The 22104-nt window shown below is 45.9% G+C and overlaps 1 protein-coding gene across 1 annotated transcript in view; it reads left to right on the forward strand.

The window, feature by feature from the left end:
- Nucleotides 1–22104, forward strand: part of CP (ceruloplasmin) — a 536222-nt gene that overhangs the window by 68939 nt on the left and 445179 nt on the right. Inside the window, exon 3 of the mRNA XM_069618363.1 lies at nucleotides 21766–21978. Coding sequence (XP_069474464.1) covers nucleotides 21766–21978 — 213 coding nt within the window. The remainder of the gene's footprint in view (nucleotides 1–21765; nucleotides 21979–22104) is intronic.

The following is a 22104-nucleotide window of genomic DNA, read 5'->3' on the forward strand; positions in this document are numbered from 1 at the left end:
GGCACACACTGATGACACCAAGATGGAAGATGAACACATTTTCTGCATGCTGCCTGGCAGTGGCATCACACATTGGCCTGTGATTGCCAGGTGAAACACACATGCCATCACACAGATGGCATGTACCATTGCTATTGAGTGAAGATGGAGAGGAGGGCAGCACCTATTCATTCAGTCCAGTTCCCGCATGTAATTGCTTTTCTAATTCTAACAGGTCAGATTTTTCACCTGGAGCTGCCAGTCTGAAATGGTCCAATTGCACAGGGACATGTGTGTACAAATGATATCCAGGTAACAAAGTCACTCCACTTTACCATACCCATGTCAGACATGTGACTAGTGGACAGCGACATGCCTAGTGAAAGTGGTGGAATGCAAACAAACTGACTGAATGAACAGTGAAAAATAAGCAAATATGTTGTGGCAAGGTGACACTTAAAGGGCAACTGGCGTGCAGTTGGGCTAGATGTCTACTGTTGGCAGAAGGGATACTGCTATGGCCAAATGCAGCTGCGCAGGAAGGATTGCATGAAGCACATGGCTGACCCATACGACTCAGGCGCACACACTCTCACCTGGCACACAAACAGAAGCCCTCACACACACACCATGCACATGGATGACACACACATGCATGTGCACTCCCCGGACAATGCCTCGTAATCAGCCAGATCTCCCACGCCTTGGATCTGTTCCTCCGTGACGTAGGTCCCAGCGACTGACTCATGTGGTGTGGAGTGAGTTCCATGTCTACTACTGGAGACCCACCTCCAGTCACTAGAGTTGCGGCATGACTTGAGGCCAGCTTACTCTTTGCCCTGCGCTTTAGGTCATTCCAGCGCTTATAGCAATCATTGGCTGTGCGCCTCACGATTCCAAGGGCACTTACGATGTCCGCAACGGTCTGCCAGTGTGCCTGGCGTTGTGCAGGTGTGGTCTTGGATCCTGCAACAATGACCATCTCGTTGTCATGTCCGGACACATACTCGACAAGTGCATTCAGTTCGTCATCCGTGAAGCTGGGCTTCCTGGACGGGCCGGACTGTGTAGCCGTGTCTGGGGCATCAGCCTGTGCCGGACGAGCACTCTTCCTCTTCCGCTTGGAAGGTGGTGGTGATCCTGAGTGTCCTGCGCCGCTCTGGACACTAGGGGCAGGAGCCCTGGTGGACTCTGTATCAGGAGTGTGGGATTGCACACTCAGCATGGGAGTTGGTGCAGGCATTGGCTCTAGTGTGATGGTGTCAGGGGGAATGTCAGCAGCATGGACTAGGACCGACACTGTCCTGGCTGGGTGTGTGAGGGCTGGGGTGGATGGAGCCGCAGCTGCCCCTGCAGCCTCTCCGCCCTGCCTCCTTGGTGCAGCAGATGACCTTGCTGCCCCAGATCCACGTGGCATGATGGCATCTACGTGCACCAGCGCACGTGTCGTAGCCCTGCTGACCTGGAAGTCAGCCATGGAGTCAGCCAGGTCTGGTGCCACAATGGGCTGGTCCAACAAGGGCTGAGCATGGATGGTGTCAGCCACATCAGCCTCAATGGGAGGGAGGGAGGGGGGGGATTATGGGTGCCCGTGACTGGTCCTCCACACATGGGGGGACAGGCTCACCCTGCAAGTTACGACCACGTCCCCTACCGGATCCACCACGGCCACCACTTGTGGCTCTTCCACCTTTGCCACCCTTACGGAATCCTCGCCTCCCAGCCATGGCACTGATGTTAATGTGCGTATGGGAGTGGATGTAGACTATTGTCCTGGGCAATTGGGGGTCAAAGGGGTTGGGTACCAGATGGTAATTGTACCCTAGTGCTCTAGCAAGGCTGAATGTAACCCCTGGGGAAAGATGACGGGTCACGCAACGCACAGGAGGCCCAAAAAAGGGAGATGACGTGCACGCAACCCCTCCTAGACCACGTGTGCAGAAAGAAAAACCTGCACTACGCTGTGGCACCCAGTAACACAAGAATGAACGTATGCGTGTCACACGCAGCCTAGAATGACCTCTGAAGGGGTAGGCTACACACGGGGCAAGCACAGATGTTAGATACGTGCGTGACTCACCGTCTGCCTGGTAAACGAGCGTGTAAAAGGAGCACGTTTGGTTGGCAACACCCCCGCCAAAAGAAGATTTGTACGCTGTCTGAGGAGACAGGACAACAGTAGAAGGGAACACTGTTTGAGGGAACAGGCCCAGGTAAACCAGTAAAAGAGAAAAAAGAGAAAAAGCTGTCAGAGGTAACAGGGAATACGAACTTGAAACGCCGTGAAGTAAATCGCGTGTGAAACGACAAGAAGTACAGAATTCACCCACTCGCTCTCCACGAAAAGCACGTACAAGGAAAACGTGTTCTACACGTACCTTTTATACAGGCCCACACGTCCAGCGTCACTTACGCGGCGTGTACGCGCTAGGGCCATTTCCACCTATTACATGCTTTGTCACTTCTGCGTGTAGGGCCATTTCCACCAATTACACGCTTTGTCACTTCTGCGTGTAGGGCCATTTCCACCAATCACACGCTTTGTCACTTCTGCGTGTAGGGCCATTTCCACCAATCACACGCGATTACACTCTGACGTGCAGTCTTTCCACGTGTGCTCTGTCATCACGTGCTGTGTGGGAAACACCTGTGCGGGTCACGTCACAGACGCGCTTACGCGCTTTGGGCCTTTCCTCAGTTTTCACGCTGACGTGCAGGATTTTCACGTGCAAAATCACTCCGTACCAAGCTGGCCACGCGTACGCACACGGAATACCACGCTCCTGCCCGGAAGGCCGAACTACTGCCCCCCAGAGCCCGAGCACGCTCTGACCTGCTGCTGCCTGACTGCCTGCTGCCCCTGCACTGCTGGGGGGTGGGGGTGGTGGGAGACATGGGTGGGGGCCTGGTGGAGGCTGCCCCAGCACTGCTGGGGGGTGGGGGTGGTGGGAGACATGGGTGGGGGCCTGGTGGAGGCTGCCCCTGGTGACTGGGGGGGTGGGGGTGATAGGGGACATGAGTGGGGGCCTGGTGGAGGCTGCCCCTGGTGACTGGGGGGGTGGGGGTGATAGGGGACATGAGTGGGGGCCTGGTGGGGGCTGCCCCTGGTGACTGGGGGGGTGGGGTGGTGGGAGACATGAGTGGGGGCCTGGTGGAGGCTGCCCCTGGTGACTGGGGGGGTGGGGGTGGTGGGAGACATGAGTGGGGGCCTGGTGGAGGGTGCCCCTGGTGACTGGGGGGGTGGGGGTGATAGGGGACATGAGTGGGGGCCTGGTGGGGGCTGCCCCTGCACTGCTGGGGGGTGGGGGTGGTGGGAGACATGGGTGGGGGCCTGGTGGAGGCTGCCCCTGGTGACTGGGGGGATGGGGGTGATAGGGGACATGAGTGGGGGCCTGGTGGAGGCTGCCCCTGGTGACTGGGGGGGTGGGGGTGGTGGGAGACATGAGTGGGGGCCAGGTGGAGGGTGCCCCTGGTGACTGGGGGGGTGGGGGTGATAGGGGACATGAGTGGGGGCCTGGTGGGGGCTGCCCCTGGTGACTGGGGGGTGGGGGTGGTAGGGGACATCAGTGGGGGCCTGGTGGGGGCTGCCCCTGCACTGCTGGGGGGGTGGGGGTGGTGGGAGACATGAGTGGGGGCCTGGTGGAGGCTGCCCCTGGTGACTGGGGGGGTGGGGGTGGTGGGAGACATGAGTGGGGGCCTGGTGGAGGGTGCCCCTGGTGACTGGGGGGGTGGGGGTGATAGGGGACATGAGTGGGGGCCTGGTGGGGGCTGCCCCTGCACTGCTGGGGGGTGGGGGTGGTGGGAGACATGGGTGGGGGCCTGGTGGAGGCTGCCCCTGGTGACTGGGGGGGTGGGGGTGATAGGGGACATGAGTGGGGGCCTGGTGGAGGCTGCCCCTGGTGACTGGGGGGGTGGGGGTGGTGGGAGACATGAGTGGGGGCCTGGTGGAGGGTGCCCCTGGTGACTGGGGGGGTGGGGGTGATAGGGGACATGAGTGGGGGCCTGGTGGGGGCTGCCCCTGGTGACTGGGGGGGTGGGGGTGATAGGGGACATGAGTGGGGGCCTGGTGGGGGCTGCCCCTGGTGACTGGGGGGTGGGGGTGATAGGGGACATGAGTGGGGGCCTGGTGGGGGCTGCCCCTGCACTGCTGGGGGGTGGGGGTGGTGGGAGACATGGGTGGGGGCCTGGTGGAGGCTGCCCCTGCACTGCTGGGGGGTGGGGGTGGTGGGAGACATGAGTGGGGGCCTGGTGGAGGGTGCCCCTGGTGACTGGGGGGTGGGGGTGATAGGGGACATGAGTGGGTGCCTGGTGGAGGCTGCCCCTGCACTGCTGGGGGGTGGGGGTGGTGGGAGACATGAGTGGGGGCCTGGTGGAGGCTGCCCCTGGTGACTGGGGGGGTGGGGGTGGTGGGAGACATGAGTGGGGGCCTGGTGGAGGCTGCCCCTGGTGACTGGGGGGGTGGGGGTGGTGGGAGACATGGGTGGGGGCCTGGTGGAGGGTGCCCCTGGATGGTGGGGGGTGGGGCTGGTGGGTGACATGAGCAGGTGTGCAGGGTAGTCCCCTGTTTTGTGGGCTGCCTGCAGGGGCCGTGGAGGGTGTACAGGGAACACCTGTGAGGACCCACCCAGCCTAATCGCGTGTGTAACTTCCCACGCACCCCTGTAATACACGTACCAAGCCAAATCGCGTGTGAGAATTCCCGCGCACCCCTGAAATACACGTACCCTGCTGAAGTCGCGTGTAAAACTTCCCGCGCACCCCTGAAATGCATGCGCCCAGGCTATTCGCGTGTGGAACTTCCCGCGCACCCCTGAAATACACGCGCCCAGGCTATTCGCGAGTGGAATTTCCCGCGCATCCCTGAAAAACACGCGCCCAGGCTATTCGCGAGTGGGACTTCCAGCGCACCCCTGAAATACACGTAGCCTGCTGAAGTCGCGTGTAAAACTTCCCGCGCACCCCTGAAATGCATGCGCCCAGGCTATTCGCGTGTGGGACTTCTCGCGCACCCCTGAAATACACGCCCGCGCACCCCTGAAATACACGCGCCCAGGCTATTCGCGAGTGGGACTTCCCGCGCACCCCTGAAATACACGTAGCACGCTGGGAGACATGAGTGGGGGCCTGGTGGAGGGTGCCCCTGGTGGCGGGGGGGGTGGGGGTGATAGGGGACATGAGTGTGGGCCTGGTGGAGGATGCCCCTGCACTGCTGGGGGGTGGGGGTGGTGGGTGACATGGGTTGGGGCCTGCTGGCAGGTGCCCCACAGTGCTGGGGGGTGGGGGTGGTGGGAGACATGAGTCGGGCATGAGTGGGGGCCTGGTGGAGGCTGCCCCTGCACTGCTGGGGGGGTGGGGGTGGTAGGAGACATGGGTGGGGGCCTGGTGGTGGGTGCCCCTGGTGGCTGGGGGGTGCGGGTGCAGGGGGACATGAGCGGGTGTGCAGGGTAGTCCCCTGTTTTGTGGGCTGCCTGCAGGGGCCGTGGAGGGTGTACAGGGAACACCTGTGAGGACCCACCCAGCCTAATCGCGTGTGATAATTCCCACGCACCCCTGTAATACACGTACCCAGCAAATTGGCGTGTGATAATTCCCACGCACCCCTGTAATTCACGTACCCTGCCAAATCGCGTGTGATAATTCCCGCGTACCCCTGTATTACACGTGCCCTGGCTAATCGCATGTAAGACTTCCCGCGTACCCCTGTAATACACGTTCCCTGGACAATCGCGTGTTGAACTTCCCGCGTACCCCTGTAATACACGTTCCCTGGACAATCGCGTGTTGAACTTCCCGCGTACCCCTGTAATTCACGTTCCCTGGACTATCGCGTGTTGAACTTCCCGCGTACCCCTGTAATACACGTTCCCTGGACAATCGCGTGTTGAACTTCCCGCGTACCCCTGTAATTCACGTTCCCTGGACTATCGCGTGTTGAACTTCCCGCGTACCCCTGTAATACACGTTCCCTGGACTATCGCGTGTTGAACTTCCCGCGCACCCCTGAAATACACGTACCCTGGCACCCTGGCTAATCGCGTGTATGACTTCACGCGTACCCCTGATATGCACGTTACCCGCTTTGCGTTCCTTGTTTGGCAGCCCTGTAAACTGGTCCAGGGTTAGCGCAGCCCTTTGCGATGATTTAGCGATTTTGATGGCTTTTCCTTGCGCGAGGGCGTTCTTGGGGGCGTTACTGGCGCTGCTGCAGGGTCGCTGCGATACTCTGCGCCACGGCTGGTTTGGGAGCCTAAAATCCATGAATACGCTGTGCGCGGAAATCGGTTTTAGCGCACGTGCCTGGCGCAGACAATCGCACGCGGACACTCTGCGCCAGCCGCTTGCGACACTTTTCTGCGAAATTCTATGAATTACCCTGATTATTACTTATGTTGCCCTTGAAAGTATAATTTTTGTATGTGTATATTCAGAAAGAATATGCAACATATTTAAAAAAATATGTTCTAGCAACATTAAACAAGCATCCTTTAAGTCCTTTGGCAATCTAGTTTGGTGCGTGACTATGGAGTCATTGCAAGCATGCCAATTTACTTCTGTACACACCCATGTTGTGAAATTTCCACAGTGAATGGATGCTCCCTCATGAAAAATAATTACACATGTTACTAACAGTTAGAAACAGTTACTAACAGTGCCAGTGCGTCCATGATCAGTCTGCCTACCGGGGCCACTGCGCCTGGCAGGGTCAGACCTGTCAGGCCTATGCGGCCCCAACTGGCAGACTCAGAGTGTGGCGGTCCTGAAACAAGGGTGTCGGTTGGATTACCGGCACCCTTGTTTCTGGACCACCACACTCATAGTGAGGCCCAATGTCTTGCTTCTCAGAGAGCAGCATTGTAGAGTTGAACGTGTCACACTCTCCAAGTGTACACATCAAAGCGGCACAAGAAATGTTCTTTTCTTGAAGAGTCAGCATGACATCAGGCACAGTGCAACCTGCATGAAACATATTAGAAATCAATCTCCCTTTTAAGACTGTTTTCATATTCTCCTCAAACATACCTATGCAGATTTTATTAAGCATTTCTGCATACTCTAAGTCTGCAGATTGTTTCATATTAATGGTAAGTTCCTACAATTCAAAACAATTCCAAAGGTTACAATTACCAATGCTACCGATAGTTTTTTGTCTCTCCTTAGATTGCAGCATCTTGAAAACGGGCTGACCTTTCATAGGGGTTAATTGTAACAAATCTCTGAAATCAAGGACATGTTTGCCTCCAAACACAATGTCATAGTCAGCTTTCAATACCTCTTGCATTCGCAAGTGAATGACAGCTAGCATCAAGTTAGACACCATGCTGACTTCATCTACAATCAAGGTACTTCATTTTCTTAGAACTTTACCTACTTCTTGTGCTTCACTCTATATACATTTTTGATACTATAGTTTATTGTCTTGCTCCACTGGTAGCGTTAATAATCGATGTAAAGCAACACCTCCTATTTTGAATGCTGCTAAATCTGTTAGAGCAGTTACAATACATGACAGAGGGCAATCAGTTCCATTTTGTATAGTTGCTCTGAATGCATGAATTATAAAAGATGTCCCTGTTCCCGATTGTCCACTAACATACATCAATAGAGGTTTAGTATTGGGCACCACAATATTCATGCTTGTCATGTTGCAAACCGTGTAAGAACCTATCTTTAATTTTACAATAAACTTCCTTCTGGCCTACATTAAGCTTACTTAATAATGTATCATAATTTGCATCTGCAACTTTAGTTTGTTGCTTTGCACGTTCTATTTCTTCCATGGCGAGCTCAACATCAGTTTGATTAATTGTCTCGCCTAAGACATTTTGACGTCCTACTGCAGTATCTTGACTGCCCTCAGGAGTCTCTTTTGCCAATTCAGCTGCCAAAAGTTCTTGTTGGCGTAGTTATTTTTCCAGTAACACTCAGTGCTGGTCAAATTTCGGATATCTAATTAACTCTTTTTATCAAAAAACTATTGTTCAAAAGTTTCAGAACTTCTGAACAAATCACTCTGCACACCACGGGAAGAAAAATTGCAAATGGCAACTTTAAAATAATTCCTTTTTCTCTGCCGTTTGGCAAGACAGTTTCATGTGGTTGATGAGAAATGGCATTTCTGGTCTCACCAGACAACAATTATATTCATATACTTTAAACCGTCCTCTGTCATTGTTTGCTTCAATATTTCGATAGAGTAGCATTCTGCTACTTCATACAAACAAAGATCCTCCAACTCTACAGACCTATTTGGATAATAGGTATCAATCAAGTTGGTTTAGAGAATCTCTGTACTATCAGATACTCTTTCAGCTAACTGCTAAATTTCACTCAAACGCTTTAGTACCCGATTTCTTTAATTAGCTGGGCCAAGACTTAACCATAGTACTTTATTTATTTATTTATCTATTTTGGGGATATTTACAATGTGACTATACAGCCAAAAGGTGTTTTGAAAGAGCATCAAGACGAGGGAGGCAGAGATACAGAAAAAAAAGCATAACGTTCCTACTAGTGGGATGAGGTTGGGTGGTGGTGGATGAAAAAAGGAAGCAATAGAAGTGGAAGGCAGTGGTGCAGAGGTTCTTTTGGTCGGCAGATACTGGCATGCAGATTGTGGACCATGGACTCTCACCTTATGATGGAAATGAGCGTTCCTATAGGGTTCATCCACATCATTCCAAAGGACACGGACGAAATGCTGGATCAAAGTAGAGGTTCCCCAACTTTGTGATGGCTTATTGGAAGGATCCCTCCGCAACACCTTTTCACAATAAACACACTGCACCTCCTCAATCTTCTTCTTGCTCCATTGCTCCTTGACACTAAAATACTGCCAGTTATCAGTGACAGTTTTCTGGGCACACTGCTTCTTCCATCGAGGTAAGGCAGTACACCCCCACACCACCTCTTCATCACTGCTGGTCCTAGCCATACTTAAATGTGGGCCTGGGAAGGAAAAAAACAAAACCATAAAATCCACAAAACAAAAAGTACTCTGCCACTTAAAATGGAAGTTAAAACATAATATAACAAGCTAAAATAAAAAAAAAACACAAACTACAAATGACTCGAGAAAGGACAAATGTAAAGGAACAAGAAAGGTAAAAAAGGAATGGAAAAATGAGTATACTGCTCCTTAAAAGTCCCTACAGTTTCACAAGCAAGTTCACCCACCAAGAGACAAAAAAACAATGAGGAAAAAAGAGAGGTGTCTTAGGTGAATAGCGGTAGCTACACAAAAAAGCTACACAAAAAGCTAATCATAGTGTAATTTTAATATGCGCGGATACACCCAGGTGCAATGATGTATTCATGCCTAAACTGTTGACCAATCACATTGCACACTTCACTTACGTGCCTACACATGTCTCGTAGCTGCGTCAATTGGGTACCAGAACAGGTGGCGAGGTTCATACACGCATCAGATTGCATGTACTGTATAATTGCGTCACCGAGAAGGCCCAATCAGGTGGTACGGTTAATTAACGTGGCTATGCCCACGCCATATGTCAAAATCTACACGTACAGCACTGACCAATTAGATCACAGGTTTCATTAACATGGATTCGCGCATTTGCATCTCCAAAACAGATTTCGCGCCCCACTTACACACCTATGCATGACTCGTAACTGCATCGAGAGGGCCCAATCATGGGGTGTGGTTCCTTAACGTGGTTTCACGCACACATGCACTTTGCCTACGTACCTGCACATGACCTGTAACTGTGTCAATGAGAGGGCCCAATCGGGTGGCGCGGTTCCTTAATGTGGATCCACGCATTCACGCCTAGACTATCGACCAATCAGATTAAGCGCCTACACATGACCCGTAACCGGGTCTAAAGCATTAACCAATTATGTGTCGAGTTCCATAGGCACGGCTATGACGATAACCCGCGTGTGCAGAATTGACCAATCAAACACACACTGCAGTAATGCAGTGACACATGACTCATAGCCCATGTATAAACTGTGCCGCCTGATTGGTTGATGGGCGTAACAGTGAATATTCACCACTCCCACTTTCCGACAGTCCTTTTTCTTCTGAATACTGAGCAGGTTTTCTGTTAGGTATAAGAAGGTTATTATTAGAAAACTCCTCATATTTTCCCATCCATTTTGCCATCCTTTGTCCATCTTATCTTTCCTTTGTCCTGTGATTTGTTCTGGTTGTCGATTCATTACTTTAGTTAGTTGTGTTCTTTTTTTTATTTTAAGAGGCATAGTCCCTTTTGTCAAGTCTGTTCAGATTTTATTATATTTGTCACCCAGTTCAGACGACATAGTCCAACAGGTATGAACACAGCAGTACCAGCAGCAATGACGTCATTTGGGTGACAAAGCCACCCCCTGCAAAGAATTATGCGGAATGAAAAAAACAGCAGATAGCTGGAGATAGTACTTGGTGGAGGAGCACCAGTCCCTTAAAGAAATTGAAAGCATGCAGTGCAGGATTTGTAAGTAAAAACTATGCCAGGGACCATCAAATGTGCCGTCACAGAATTTGGGGTCATCCGTCCTCATTCAACACTTAGTTAGAGTCCACTGGGATGACGTATACGAGGACTACAGAAAGGCCCAGGAGCAACACAAAATACAAGCTCATGTACAGCGACAAACAGTTGCAACCTTAACACCAGCAACCACCACTGCATCCTCTGGACCCTCCACCTCCACCACTATACCTACCACAACCTCCTCTGGGCCCCAACCTCACCCACTTCTGCCGGTACTAGATGTAAATGATTGCAAAGTTTTGTGCAAATTATGCCACAATTGGATCACAGTGGGTGATGTCACCCTAGATGGCTTGGGACAGGCCATTTCTGAACACCACGCCCACTGCCACTCAAACTATTTTTGTTTTAAGTGGCAAAAGAAAAGTAAAACAAAAATACAAAATAAAATAAATGTTACCCTTTTTACCCATTGTTACATTTGTAAACCCTAATGTTCTTCCCTTCCCAGTTGCACCCTCCTCCCACCCTCTCCCACAAAACGGCCCTTTTCTGGGCTATCCTCTAAGTTATAAAAAATAGACAAAATAAAACACAAACTGCACTAAAAGATCTCAACATCTTGGTGATCTAATTATTGTAGTGTGTATTGCTGAAATGTATTTTCCACATTTTTTCTTTATAGCCGCGGGTATGGAGCCCAATAACTTTTAGTGATAGCCACAGCTACCAAGCTCCCTAGTCGTTGCTGAAGTTATTTGTGCCTCAAAACTAGTTATCTCATTGGATGCTGTGGTCGCCGTGGTTATGAATTTATATTTTTAAAAACATTATTTACACATGTATATATTTGTGTGTTCAGTACTCACACTGAGTACTCACACTAGTTACATTTTATGATATATGAAGTGTAAGAGATCATGAGAGTAGGGTGCAGTAGCATGAAAAGATTCTGCAGTGATAGAGTGAGTAGGGATCAACAGGGTCAGGGTAGGCTGGAATGGGGTAGAAAGGATGTGGGTAGAGTGTTTGGAGTGTTGGTAAATTGTCAACAGGGTGTGTGGGTAGGGGTAGTCAGAGTTAGGTAAAGTGGGTGGGTTTCATATTAGGTATGGACACTTAATAGGTATAATGAGATATAATGAGGAAGGTATAATTTGCACTCTTCTGCCTGTGAAAAAAGAAAGCATAATTAGAGAACAAACTTTATGAAAAACAATTAGTTACAGTTGAACACATGTTTTATTTTGTTTGACCCTCATATTTATTTCATCATATGCACTTTCGATACAACATGTGTGCATACTACACCGTTGTTGTCTTCACATAAAATAATCACTGGGTTCAATGGGAAACAATCCAAGGTGGTACAGAGGGTGAGGGTACAATGCATGGGTAGGGGTAGAGAGGGGGGTGGTTGGATGAACAAAGCATCCATCCATTCCTGCAAAAAATCATGCAGCAAAAGAAAAACGGCAGACAACTGGAGGTACTTTTTTAAAATGTTATTTCTTGCTCACATTCCCCTGAATTCGACACAATGAAAATATTGAATGATTCACCCTAATTCTTGGCACCATTACTTTGTTTCCTTGGAAAAGAAGCCTTTCACATAAAATACAATTAATGCATAACAACATATATTCCAGTCACCTTCCTTAGGCAACTGATTGACTGCCACTGTGTTTAAGCCGGTCCGATGGCACAGCGAGTAGGGCGCTAGCTTTGACATCTCTGCAGAGCCTGCTGACACAGGTTCGAATCCCGGCAAGGCCAATCTCAGCCTTTCATCCTTCCGAGGTCGATAAATGAGCACCACACACCGTGGGTAATAATAAGCAGCGAACCTGAGGGTTCGTAGCGCTATATAAATGCTAAATTATTATTATTAATAGAGGTTTCAAGGGGTATTCAGAGAAAAGATGTTTTTAGATCGCTTGCATTTACATGTTTGTGCATTTGCATCTACTGCATTTACCTCCATGCATTTGAATCTTTGTTTTTTTTTAAAAATGTTATTATTTTCTATATTGTCTACTGATTTTTACATCTGATTTGCTTTTTAACTTGAATTAGCAAAACAAATAGAAATTTAGTAGGTGCAAAGATATGACACCAAACTGAGGTTCAGCATTCCATTGAATGGTGTCAATCCCCCCATATTTACCCATGTGCTCAGGATCCAGTGTACTACTAACCTGCAAGGCCCCCTTCACCCGTGCCACTTAAACGTTTCCTGTATTGGCACGAAAGTCCAAGGTTGTCGAACCCCGTGAGAGCCAGATCCATGTCAGATTTTCAGGATACCCCCTCATTAATATTCATGAGATAAATTTACATACAATGATTCCAAATGTATGCAAAATTCTTCTAATGAATATTAATGAGGGATATCCTGAAAACCCATCAGGATCCTGGCCCTCAAGGCCTGAAGTTGGACAACCTTGGAATTTTGTGCCATGGCAAGGCAGTACTCTGATGGCTACTTCAAGATATCTAATTTCTAGTTCTGAAACCATTACACTGTGTGGACAATTAATAATAAAAACAGGCTTTGACACTCCCCATAGTTTTGGCCTCTCCATAGTGAATTGCTTTCAGTTATATCACTCTCATTAGAATGGCAGGAATGACCTCTAAGAGGCAATAAATGGATGATTGTTCCCCCAGAGAACTAAGTTGGGAAAGTAACTATGGAACGTTTTCTCACCTGACCAGCCATATCATTAACACACAGTGCCTTTATTTGGCTTCCAGGAGATACTGCTGATACAGCTACACAAGGAGCGGTCTATCCTATAAACAGTAGGAGTCCCCTTGTCATTCAACCAAGGTTTTTATGCTCTCATCCACCGCAGTTAGCCAGAGAGTTGGTAGACCAGAGGTTAGAAGTATCTACAGCAACACAAGCAGACCTGAGAGTTATTGGCTTGTTCGTTCATACTGATCTCCTATTTTTGTAAATGTTATTCTAGGAATGTTGTTATTATGATCACACATTCCAAGCAATATCTTTAATTTGGCATGTTTACCATTGTTTTTGGCTAGACCTCAGTAGTCTTTTTTCTACTTTTTGTGTTGTAAGCAACTTATGTTTGCATGCAGACTGATTCTATATATTTAATATTATTGCTCACCCGTATGATGCCATATTTCCTTTAATATTGATTATTTGGCGAGTATTAATCACTGCGAGTTTCAAGGAAATTTGAGGTCTTAGATAATTTTAGCTGCATGGCACTACCAATGTTAGCAAGTGACTCCATGTCACCACGGACATGTTCATTCTCCCAGTGTGTCCTTGGAGTTCATTTCTCATTAATTACATTCTAGGAATATTGTCTTGTTTCACGTAAATTGAATAAGGTGATCTATAGTAAATGCAAAGCCCAGGACTGGAATATATCATTACCAGCTGGAGGTTCCCACTCGGCTGCAGCCACCATTAGAAGAGCTGTCTTCAGTAACTTCTCTTCTGAATGAAGTGCTTAATGTACAGCAGGTGTTATAAAATGGGCTGCAAATCCAACCATGGTAGGCTACGTGAACTGGAGAAAAGACTTGTATCTAGTCCAACCATCTGTTAAAGTTTGACCTCCCCTTGATGACCAATGCTCATTTCCTTTTATTTCCTGCAACTCTGCCACTCTGCTTAAAACAACACTTTCACACATTTAAAATATTATAGAACATCAGTCAATATTCTTGCTGTTGCTTGTTAAAAGACTTGCCCCATGTTGAGGAATAAATGATGCCATTGCATAATCAGAGGCACTATGCACGTGATTTCTGCTTTTGCAGACAGACATATAATTATATATGCATACATATAAATATATATGGGTAGAGAGTTGAATACATAGATACATAAATAGATAGGTAGGTAGTTAGGTAGTTAGGTAGGTGGATGGATGGATGGATGGATGGATGGATGGAAAGACAGGCATATGGGCAGACACAAAGATAGATTACATGACGCGACACATGGGAAGATGAGAACAGTTTTTCATTCATAGCTTTTGACCTCACCAGTGCAAGTTACCCATTTTTGATATTTGGCAATCTACTGATTTGACTAGACCCAAATGCTCATGCGTGATTTGGTGTACCTTCATGGGCATTGTCATGTAAAAAGAGAATATTGTGTAATTGGCGTTTTTTGCATTGGTTTTTGTTCTCAAACCCCTGAAAAGGGGACTTTGGGATGCATATTTCAAAAATGTCTGCCTTGAATTCCAAGATTTTCAGCACACGCCTAACCCTTACGTGGAACTTGCGCATGCTGCATCAAGTTTGGCTGCTGGATCAGGCAAGTTTGAGATATTACATTTTTAATATCCCAAAAGTATATATCTAATTCAGAGCTGTGAAATAGATCCAGAGTGTGAAGCAGTATGAGTGTTATCCAAATATCTATTCAGATTGTGAACATTTATTCTGAATGTGTATACATGACTGAATAGATATTCATAAGGTGTATCCCAAGAGTGTCTTTCGAATGTGGATTTAGAATCCAAATATGTATCCAAGATGTGCATTTTGGTTATGCACGTGTATTCCAAATGTTTAATAGGATTACAAATTGTAGCATGACACTTTGCGTAGCAAAAATGCAAAACATTTACTAATGTAACGTTTGATTCCATCCATGAAACCTCACCAAATTTGATAGACTTTGTATTAGGGGAATACTTTACGATCTCAGTTTTTACAACATCTAAACATATTTACATGTGCCCATTGTTCCAATCTTTATAGTCTCATTGCATTTTCGTAAAGTATTTTTGATATTCTGAACAAAAAGCATATTCCTAATACGAAATGATATCCCTAGTGATAGTCTTTCGTTTTCATCATGCTTGGTACATTTGTTTCTTCTTCCTTTTTTGGCTTCTTCTAGTGTGGTTAAAGACTATACTAATGATTCTCCGATTGATGACAATCAGCAGCTTCTTGATGCAGAGAGTGCTGTTAGTTGGGCCATTGCAACTTAGATAAATCAGGATTTTCACAGGTGCCATGTTGGAATGGCAGGACACATCAGGCAATGTTATCATTGTGTGTGTGTCAGCTGTGTGATAACAGTTTTATTCAGTCTGCATTTTCTTTATGTGTGACAACTTTGAGCTGAAGCATGTTGCAATACAATATGGCGATTGAACCACTGGATTATGTTATTGGAAAATCTTTTTGCGGTGTGCATTTTATGTTTGAGCTGAGAAGGAATTGCTGCATTTTATTACAAAACATTTTGCTTACAGATTTCTGTTTTTGGAACAGTTTAATGCAGTGATTGCAAACATATATCCCGAATGCCAAATGCCACCTGTCAGGGCATGATGTAAGGCCCTCAAAGTTGCTAGAACTTTACAACGAATGGTGTCCTGCTTCTAGTTGTTTGAAATCTAATGTTTAGAAAGCAACCAAAGCAGGACTGGAAATAACAGAGTTTAGCACAGATGAAGAACAAAATTGCAAACCCAAAAGTCACAAGACAATACCTTCACAATAGTCAATACATCAGGTATACCATAACAAAAAGCAGAAACCTTGCATGGATGTGACTTTAATAAACACCAACTGCCACTCCACAATCAAAAATCATTTATCAAATGATAAATTACTTTCTATGTTGTAGTTCTGAAACTCCAAGGTAGATGTTGACATGGAAAAAAAAATACAAATAATAGTTCAATAAGCAAGAAGTAGTAGTTTTCAGATCCAGATCTCACAACTGATTTTTACAACAAAGAGTGCCACTTGGTATTGCATTTTAAATACTGCATGATAGGCATTGCAGTAAGGTGGTGTCTGAGAGCCAGGTATATTGTTAACTGTGGCATTTAACACCTTGTGATCCTGGGTAAATAGTATTTTCACAGCTATTGCATTCACAGGAAGAAAGCAGCCAATCAGCTCTCGGAGATGTACATATGTATTGCAGTACAGCCCTGGGATCATGGGCAAACACTGTAGACACTAAGCCCTTTTGTTTCATGAGGAGGAAAGGAGTCAAATCAGTACCGAGAGATAGGGACACTCATAACTGTGTATCTTGGTGATCCTTGCAAGGGTGCAATGGGCTCTTGTGTTCCAAGGGGTGGAGACAAGCAATCATCATCGGAATATGGAATGATTCATTAGAGTGCAGCATTCACATCAAGGTAAAGCAGTAAATCCTGAGGTCTTGTTTTTTACAGGGAGGAAAGTAATCAGCATATGGAGGTGAGGTGATTCATTGCAGTGCAGGCTTCTGGTATTTGGTCAACAGTATATTCCGAGTAATTGTGTTGCAGCCATGGGGAGGAAAGTAATCATCAGTCATCACTCGTGTGGATGGAGGGATTCATAAGAGTGCACCCTTTGTAATACTGACCACACATTACACCCAGAGCACTTGTTTTGTAACAAAGGGTGGGAATGGAACAATAAGCACTGGAAAGCGAATGTATTCTTTCAGGGCGAGCTGTGTCATTTTGGGCAAAGTATAGTCTGAGCTCTTATGACCAATTATGAAACATGACACACAACACTGTGCTGGAGCTAGTCCCCTTCTCAGGGTTGATTCCACAACCTCATGCACTGTGCACATAACTCATCATGTAAATGGGGCCCATCTTCTCCCGCCATTCTCTGGGCCATGAGAGAGCTATTGACTGGGACAGGCTGCAAACCCAGGTGCATCCTTGATGGATGAAGGCAGGTTGCTATCACTTCATCTATCCGTAGCCTCTTAGTTTGTAACTTAAAATGGCCCAGACCTCTGGCAATATCATGGGCAGATTCTAAACTTGCAAGTGGCTCCTTGCCAGTTATATGCTTTAGGCTTGGGAGTCATGTCCATGGCATGTCTGTTCCGTTGACCATAGGCCTTATATTTTCTTCTGTAACTTACATTAAGTAATCATTTCATTATGCTTCAATTATTAATTTCAAATCTTTCTGAGAACATATAACATTTTTATTACAATGTATTGCAAGTCGAAATTAGAGAAACAAAAACAATAGATACAACACACAATACATATTGGGCATCATTATATGTTTGGCGATAGCCTTGCTGTGAAAACCGGCAGGCTGCTGCCAAACGTGCAAAAGTTTCCGGTGCCCGCGAATGGACAATTACCGGGTCATTATGGCCCTGCCGGACCTGGTAATTGCCCATTAGCGGGCGCCGGAATGAAATGCTCCCCCTTCCCATTTGAGCCCCATAGGGCTCAATGGAAATGGGGAGGTCGGATGCACCGGCACCATTCACAATGGTGCCGGTGCATCCGACATACTCTGCTCGCGGGTGCCGGACTGCCCGCCAGGTCCGACCTGGTGGGCAAAAAGGCACCCGCGAGCAGAACTCGTAGTTTATTGGTCCGGTAACTACGGTACTGGCAAGCATACCAGTACCGTAGTTACCAGACCAGCAAACTTAGAATGAGGCCCACTATCTTGTTTTATTATAAAAGATTTTAAAAAGACAGGTAGGCTGCCCCCCTGCAGCAAGTGCTATAATGCTGCGGGGAGGGTGGGTGATGAAGTGGCAACACTTTTGTGAAAGCAGCTTGTGATATTTCATGTTAGTATATTGTAGTGAACAAACATTTGGTGAGTAGTACAAATTGATATGCATTGCACTATTTATGAAAAATGTCAAAATGCAAAAGTTATGGTGACCATGTTTACAGTCAACACTTTACACTCATGCAACTCTCTACAGTCATTACTTTGTCATCTATCCTGTGTGACAACATAACATCATTTGTAGGGACAAAGTAGCAGTGACTAAACCAAACAACAATGATTTATGATGTGGAGGAAAAATAAGTAATAAGACATGCTCATTTATGTACCCCCCTGTTATAAGGTAACGGTGCACTATTATATTCTGTTTGCCACTTGCCATGTTTAAACTACTGTCTGTAACTTGCATGAGACAGCTGCAAGATTGCACTGCACATGTCACGGTTAGAAAAGCACTGCACTCACTGCAAAAGAATACTTGCCTTCACTGTTCATGCTTCTGACGTATATCACTTTTGGAATGGCTAAGTGTGTTCTCTGCTCTCACTTTCATTCTGAAAGGCAGCTTTAGCTGGAGAAAGTCATATTGCAAGGACTCTCGCCTGCCTCGAAGAGGGCGCAAATCTTTTGGGAGTATATGCACCTCGGAGAAATGTATTATGCAATGCAATGCTTTTTTCGCTGATAACACTAAAGAGCAGGGCAGAGTGCAGCTGGCATCAAAGGTTGTATAATGAGGATTTGTTCTCTGTCAGCAAAATGTTGCAAGGTTTGACCTTGCCAGGTTTTGACCACTCCCCTTGCCATTGGAACTCATGTATTAATGTGGGTGTAAGAGACTGGGGCACAGTAGGGGGGTGTTCACGTTTGTCAAAGTCTTGTGTTGACATTGGTTATGTACGTTGCTAGGCGGATGAATACATCACACACAGCTTCTGCCCCTCACCCAGCCCAATACCGCATGGGTGAGGAACGTTACTCACTAAGACAACCGTACCGCCCTTATCCCAAACAGGTACAGCAGGAGATGGACACAATCTAAGATGAAGATGGCAGAAGTAACTAAGATGATGACAATACATGTGCATGCATTAGGTACAAAGCAAATGTGTACTCAACATCAAGAACGTGGACACTAGGTAACATGCACTTATGCGTGAAGAATATTCACATAGCATCCAGAAGATATGAAGAGTACTAACATAAGCAATTTATAATCTGAATGCAACATGAACGGCATGCAAATATAGCTCACTCAAATAGAATTACAACAGTAATTGGCAGCCATCTTTTCCAAAATGGAAGCCACAACATGCTTCTCATTAAATGAAAGGCCTTGAGGTTTGAAGAGAACTCAAAATGCTGAAATTATAAAAATACAGATCCGGCACAGCTCAGGAAGGTGCTGGCACCCAGAGTCAAGGTTACCGCTAATTAAGGGAGGGTCAGAACGTTGCAGTGAAAGCATAAGATAGTAATCCCTCAGATGCAAGGATACTCCTAGATTAATTAAGGTTTTATAAGAATACAACCAACTTTTGTAAGCCAGGTGCACGATAACTATAAGCCAAAAGACTCCATGAAGAATAACTCAAGAGTGTCCCCAGTGGCAAGAGAAAACATAATACTTGCATCAATATTAGCTAAATTCCCAATGAATAAAGGGTCAAATAATTCCAAACATGGTCCCATCACATGTGAACCATAATTGGAGAACACAGTCTATTCATTAGCAACAAACACAGATAGGACACCTGCATTAATCCTTACACATATAACCAGACACAAGACTCCACACAAGGCCAAATACAAAGAGATCCCCCTGGCTCATGGCCTAGAAATGAGGGATTGTATCTTCTTTAATTGAAAGGAAAGCAGGCTATGGATCTCTCTCCCCCTACTCCTGTCTGACTCATGTCTTGATGATCTATCAGTTGTTCAAGGTTGGCTAGCAAGAAGCCAACCAATGAAAATCTCTAATGTTACGCCACCCATAAAACAAGGTGCCAGCCAATTACATATTGCAGAGATGATGTCTTTTTACTGTTATCAATTTAGAGGTGGTCGCAGGAGGAGCCATCAGACAATTGTTACCCAATTAGAAATTGAACCCCTATAGAATGTATATGTAATCACCATGATCAGCCAATCCCCATACCATATATGTTTTGGTAACTAGGATTACAGTATGATGTCATTTATGACAAATTTTGGATATATAAACCACTGTTTTTGATAAGCATGTATAGAGCGACAAGAATTCTTTGCTTGTCTGCTGTCCCTGCTTTATTTTGATAATTATAAAGCTGGGTGTTACCTTTCACTTTGTCTATTTCCGTTATTGAGTCCGGTTTGAACTGGCTCCAGAACCTCTGTGTTTTTTTCAGACTTCCCAAGCCGTCTTACCATGTGTCTGCTACTGCTTTACTAATAGAGTGTTCATCAATCCGCCGGAAGCGTGAGTGGTTATTTGGTTCCACAACAATGGGTTTGCAAATTAGAACTAGATGATTTGTGAAGAACTAGCAATAGGTGCTGGTCAGAGAAATTAAAATACAATCAGGGCTGCAGAGCAAGCAGTGAGTTGCATTCTGACAGACATGTCTTCTAAAATGGATATTAAACATGTGATAATACATATTTCGATATTAAAAGAAAATAAAAGCCTGAAGGAGGGGTCCTGGTGGCTCAAAAGCAATTGGAGGTAGATAAAAAGCATGCTTATGTCTGGAGTTGGCCTTACAAGTGTAGGATAACTTTTGAAGACTTGCTTCGAAGAACTCTGTGCAACCTACAGTGACATTTTGGAATTCAGGTAGTGTTGACTTAGCCCTTCACCGTTCGAAGGCAAATTAATTGAGTTACATCGAGTTGCTTATTAAAAGACACCTTTTATTCCAGCATTTACAATTGAAAATATATATTTATAATTCCTTATATTATTATTACTACTACTAATATTATTAATAATGTGTTTAAAGTTTCAAACTATTCAGTATGCTTGATATGCTTAGCTTCCATGAGTTACCCTGGGCTTACCATATTTGTTTTTGTAGATCGCCCCCATGATTTAAAGGTTTTTACTTCAATGAAACATTGAATTATTGACTTTTTAAATTCTGGTCACATGTACTGAGATTACAGGTGGACACTGGGGAAAACCTCCTGTTAACAGTACAAGGTTTCTCAGAAACCCTGATCACGGATTTGATCTATTTCTGAATGGAAAAAAAATCTGTTGCTTTAGTGAAAATACTCAACCCTCAAAAAAGTTCAATGAGTTAAGCACTTGCTTTAAAGATAGGCTGTCTGTGTGTGTGTAATCAGTGGCCACCGATTTGAAACCCAGGAGGAATGACTACGTCACTGATAGGTTCAATGAGTACAAATATATTGGATAATATTGACACTTGTATTCATACTGCAATGAGAAGTTGAAAGAATCTGGCATAAAGCACTCTATGAAAATGTTGTATGGGTTTTTGCAACTGATGAAGCTAGGCTCAAAACGTGCATTTTGAAATATCTGGAGGTCTCTACTTCTCTATTAATTTCAATCATGTAATCCATCGTATTGGGTGGTGTAGGTATCACCTTCGTCAATGTTCTTGCGTTTGTTTCATTTACACATATCTTGTCATCATAAGAGAACTGTCCCTATAGACATCTCACTGATTTGCTGCAATGTTATCAATCTGATTCCATTATACTATTTGCCCTATGATACTAAAGCAATGCAAATATCTTCAAACCAAAATGTGGCCTTTTAATAGTAAAGCAATAATATCTCAACTATATGTCCCTTATGTCCTAGGTGCCTTGTATCCTGACAATACAACAGGCATAAATAAGGAAGATGACATGGTTGCTCCTGGAGAGGGCTATACATACACATGGGATGTGGTGGAGGAACATGGTCCAGGTAAAGGAGATCAGGATTGTGTGACAAGGATTTACCACTCGCATATCAATGCCCCGAAGGACATCTCGTCTGGACTTATTGGACCGCTTATCATCTGCAAACATGGTACGTCATTTGGCTCGCCTGTAAACATAGGACATGACGGGGGAATACACTGTGCTCATTTCTTTGTCCTGTTGTAGCATGACCTTAGCAGAATGACCATTACAAACAAGTATGCTATTTCAATAC

The sequence above is a fragment of the Ambystoma mexicanum genome, chromosome 10, assembly GCF_040938575.1.
Source record: "Ambystoma mexicanum isolate Mex_15411 chromosome 10, UKY_AmexF1_1, whole genome shotgun sequence".
NCBI lineage: Eukaryota > Metazoa > Chordata > Amphibia > Caudata > Ambystomatidae > Ambystoma > Ambystoma mexicanum.